The sequence below is a fragment of the Phytophthora parasitica genome, assembly GCF_000247585.1.
Source record: "Phytophthora parasitica INRA-310 unplaced genomic scaffold supercont2.94, whole genome shotgun sequence".
NCBI lineage: Eukaryota > Oomycota > Peronosporomycetes > Peronosporales > Peronosporaceae > Phytophthora > Phytophthora nicotianae.
Window position 1 is genome coordinate 116658 of NW_008649080.1, and position 2806 is coordinate 119463.

At 45.3% G+C, this 2806-nt stretch overlaps 2 protein-coding genes across 2 annotated transcripts; both read right to left on the minus strand.

Annotated features, from left to right (window-relative positions):
• Positions 1–111: 111 nt before the first annotated feature.
• PPTG_24430 (hypothetical protein) lies at positions 112–718 on the minus strand (the record flags this gene model as incomplete). The annotated part of the gene is made up of 3 exons (XM_008917147.1): positions 112–149; positions 423–516; positions 662–718. The coding sequence occupies 3 exons, from the start codon at positions 716–718 to the stop codon at positions 112–114; spliced, it is 189 nt and encodes a 62-aa protein (XP_008915395.1).
• A 151-nt stretch (positions 719–869) lies between these two features.
• On the minus strand, positions 870–1422 carry PPTG_18568 (hypothetical protein; the record flags this gene model as incomplete). Its single annotated transcript, XM_008917127.1, has 2 exons — positions 870–907; positions 987–1422. 2 exons carry the CDS (start codon positions 1420–1422, stop codon positions 870–872), a joined length of 474 nt encoding a protein of 157 aa, XP_008915375.1.
• Positions 1423–2806: the final 1384 nt, after the last annotated feature.

Sequence of the window (2806 nt, forward strand, 5' to 3'; positions counted from 1 at the left end):
GTTCAGATTCTTGATTTCTATTTACATATTCAGATTAATTTTTGAATGTACGCTGAAATTTAGACTTGCGAGGGTTCTCCATTTGGGAAATTCAATGGAGACGTGATTGGTTCACGCCCCCGTTTGTTTTTTAGTGTTCTTTAGTCTAACTGTTATACTCTTAATTAACACTGTGGGGCGCCACACTAGAGTTCGATGATGTGAGTGTGAATGTGACTGGAGATTGATGCGTATTTAAGCGATTGAATAATGCATATTTCTTGGCTACAATCCTGATTGTAAATGTAGTTAAGTGAATCACTAGCCCCCTTGCCTTGTTCTCGGCCCCTCAATAAGATCTTCCATCTTCGTTGGAATTCTCGTGCTGTCAACTGAATTACCATTTTTCCACACGACCACACTCTGCATCATCGATATATTACCTTTCGCCTGGAACGAAGCCGTGATGATCGTAACATGAGGGTTCTCGTAGCTGTAGCGCACGTGGAAATATCCGAAAGAGCGACTTGTCAATTCCTACGTAAGAAATACATATCAAAACAAATATATTATTTGTAGAAGCAGTTCTACAGTTCTCCGTCAACAAAATACTGTCCCACCTGATGTCCCTGTTCAGCATGTCGGTGATATGCTCGTAATACTGATGGTATCACTTGCGTACATAGATCTCGGACTGAGTATACTCGTATTCCATGGGAAGCAGGTCTGGAAGGGCCATCGTTGAGCCATCTATCCACATTTTACGAGGAGCAGATATAAATCGCTGAGTCGCCCCATCCATTGGGAGTTCAGTTGCAAATGAGCTGTTTGACACGAAACTCGATCGAGTTTTGGGCCGTTCGATACCAGTCAATCGCTACTCGGTTGGTTCATCGTAGCCATTCGAAACGAAAGCTAAAGTCTACACCTACAACACAAGAGTTGCGATGCCAACGGGTGAGTCCAATGTGGCAGTATTAGCGCTAAGAGGAGCATATAAATCGTACCAAGATGAGCCAGTTCGTATGATAGTAGAATTACCATTGAAAGAAACAGCTTCGCTTGGACAATGTAAAATTGAGTTTCGAGAACGAAAGCGACCAGATACAACGGCGAGAATGCAAACTTGCGTTGTAGAAACTGGTTCAGCATCAGAAACGACATAACTTCCAGTGCAGCAAACACCAAGATATTCACGACGGCATAAATTCCCCAATTACCAGCACCGCCAGGGTAGTAAACAATATTCGGTAGCTGCTCAAGCACGGACTTGTACGTGACAAATGCTATTGGGACAACACACTCAATATACTCGACGAGTGCAAGATATTCGCAGTGGAATAACAGCTGGAGTCCTTGTAAAACGACCTGTTTTGTCTGCGTACCATTTGCATTCGTGCCAGAGTCTCCTTGGTGAATTGTTGAACTTTTACCAACATTCATTGGGTCTCTTCTTGATGATACTTTTGTGAGATCTGGTTCGATTGGCTGTACCGAAGTTTTATGGAGAAGACCAGCTATCAACCGCGTTTGGTGACGAATCGGTCGTGGAGTATTCACGGTATGAACAGTGCTCTGACTGTACGAGCCTGATGCTGCCAGGAGTTCAAGTTGCCCGGATCGATCATCTGGTAAAGGATGTGGAATGCATGCCTGCAATCGCGCACCGTGCATAAAGGTGATGTTGCTAGCACTGGGGTCGCGTGTCACTGTAAGAATCATCGCTAGCAATTCTGTAGTTCCAGTTTGAGCAGAGGGCAGAGAGTAGCTTCTCGATGATTGGCGATCATGAAGTAAAGCCACTAAAACATTTGCATTGGCACGTACTTCGCGGAACATCAGCGGCGATGAATAATGCAGATAGGTACACAGACCCCGCACTTGACATACAAACCGAGATGAACAACGTACTATAAAGATCCACGGTAAAAGTTACAATTTGTGGCATGAAGTTTTCGAGATCACGCGTAGCATTCACCATGAAATATTTGGCTCCAAATCTCCACATCGGCAACACAATTACGGTGACACCTCGGTACCTCGAAGGAATGAATTCGTACAGCGCTTTGTAGAATGGGTAAATTGCAATGAGGACCATGTACGCAACGTGATAGCGCTGAAATCTCTGAAGGTGAGGGCGACAGGGAGAGCTTTTCGTGAAGGGATCCTTGCCAAACACGAGCACAAGTGCCACCGGAACATAAATCATAACCACCAGACCTGTAGCTTGAAAGATAAATGGAAGAGGAAATCCGATATTGCTTGATGCAGTTATTGCTGTTAACATATTAGCCACAATGACTAAGGCAGCGGCAATCAGAACGTTTGAAAGCGGAGCTTCCATAACCGGAACAAGTTTGGCTAACTCGTACATGCCCGTACAATTCATCGTGGACAACATCAATGCCAGACGAATCCAAAATACCCAGTTGGCACTCCATCCTTCAGAAGGAGGTCGAAGCGGTAGATACTCCAATAAAATAGCTGCCAATAGAGCAGGCAGCGGAGTGACAAGACAAGCTGTAATCAACCATGTGTGGGAAGTGACCTTGCAGTAGAAATCGAAGCTTTCGAGACTATAGTGTTTCCCGGGGTCCGAAAACCAACAAACTCCAACACAGCGATGCGGGGGCCAACCCGCACGGAAGTAGTAGCCGAATGTATTGATGTGTTGGTGTCTTGGAAGATTGTAAAGTGAGCTCCTTGGGAGACCGTGAGTCTGATGGTAACCAGCTCGTGCTCGCCAAGTGAACCCAAAGAGAGAGAGAGGCAGACCGTCGTGGAGAGACTGCTGGTAATGTACATGAAACCGCACCAAGGGAAACAT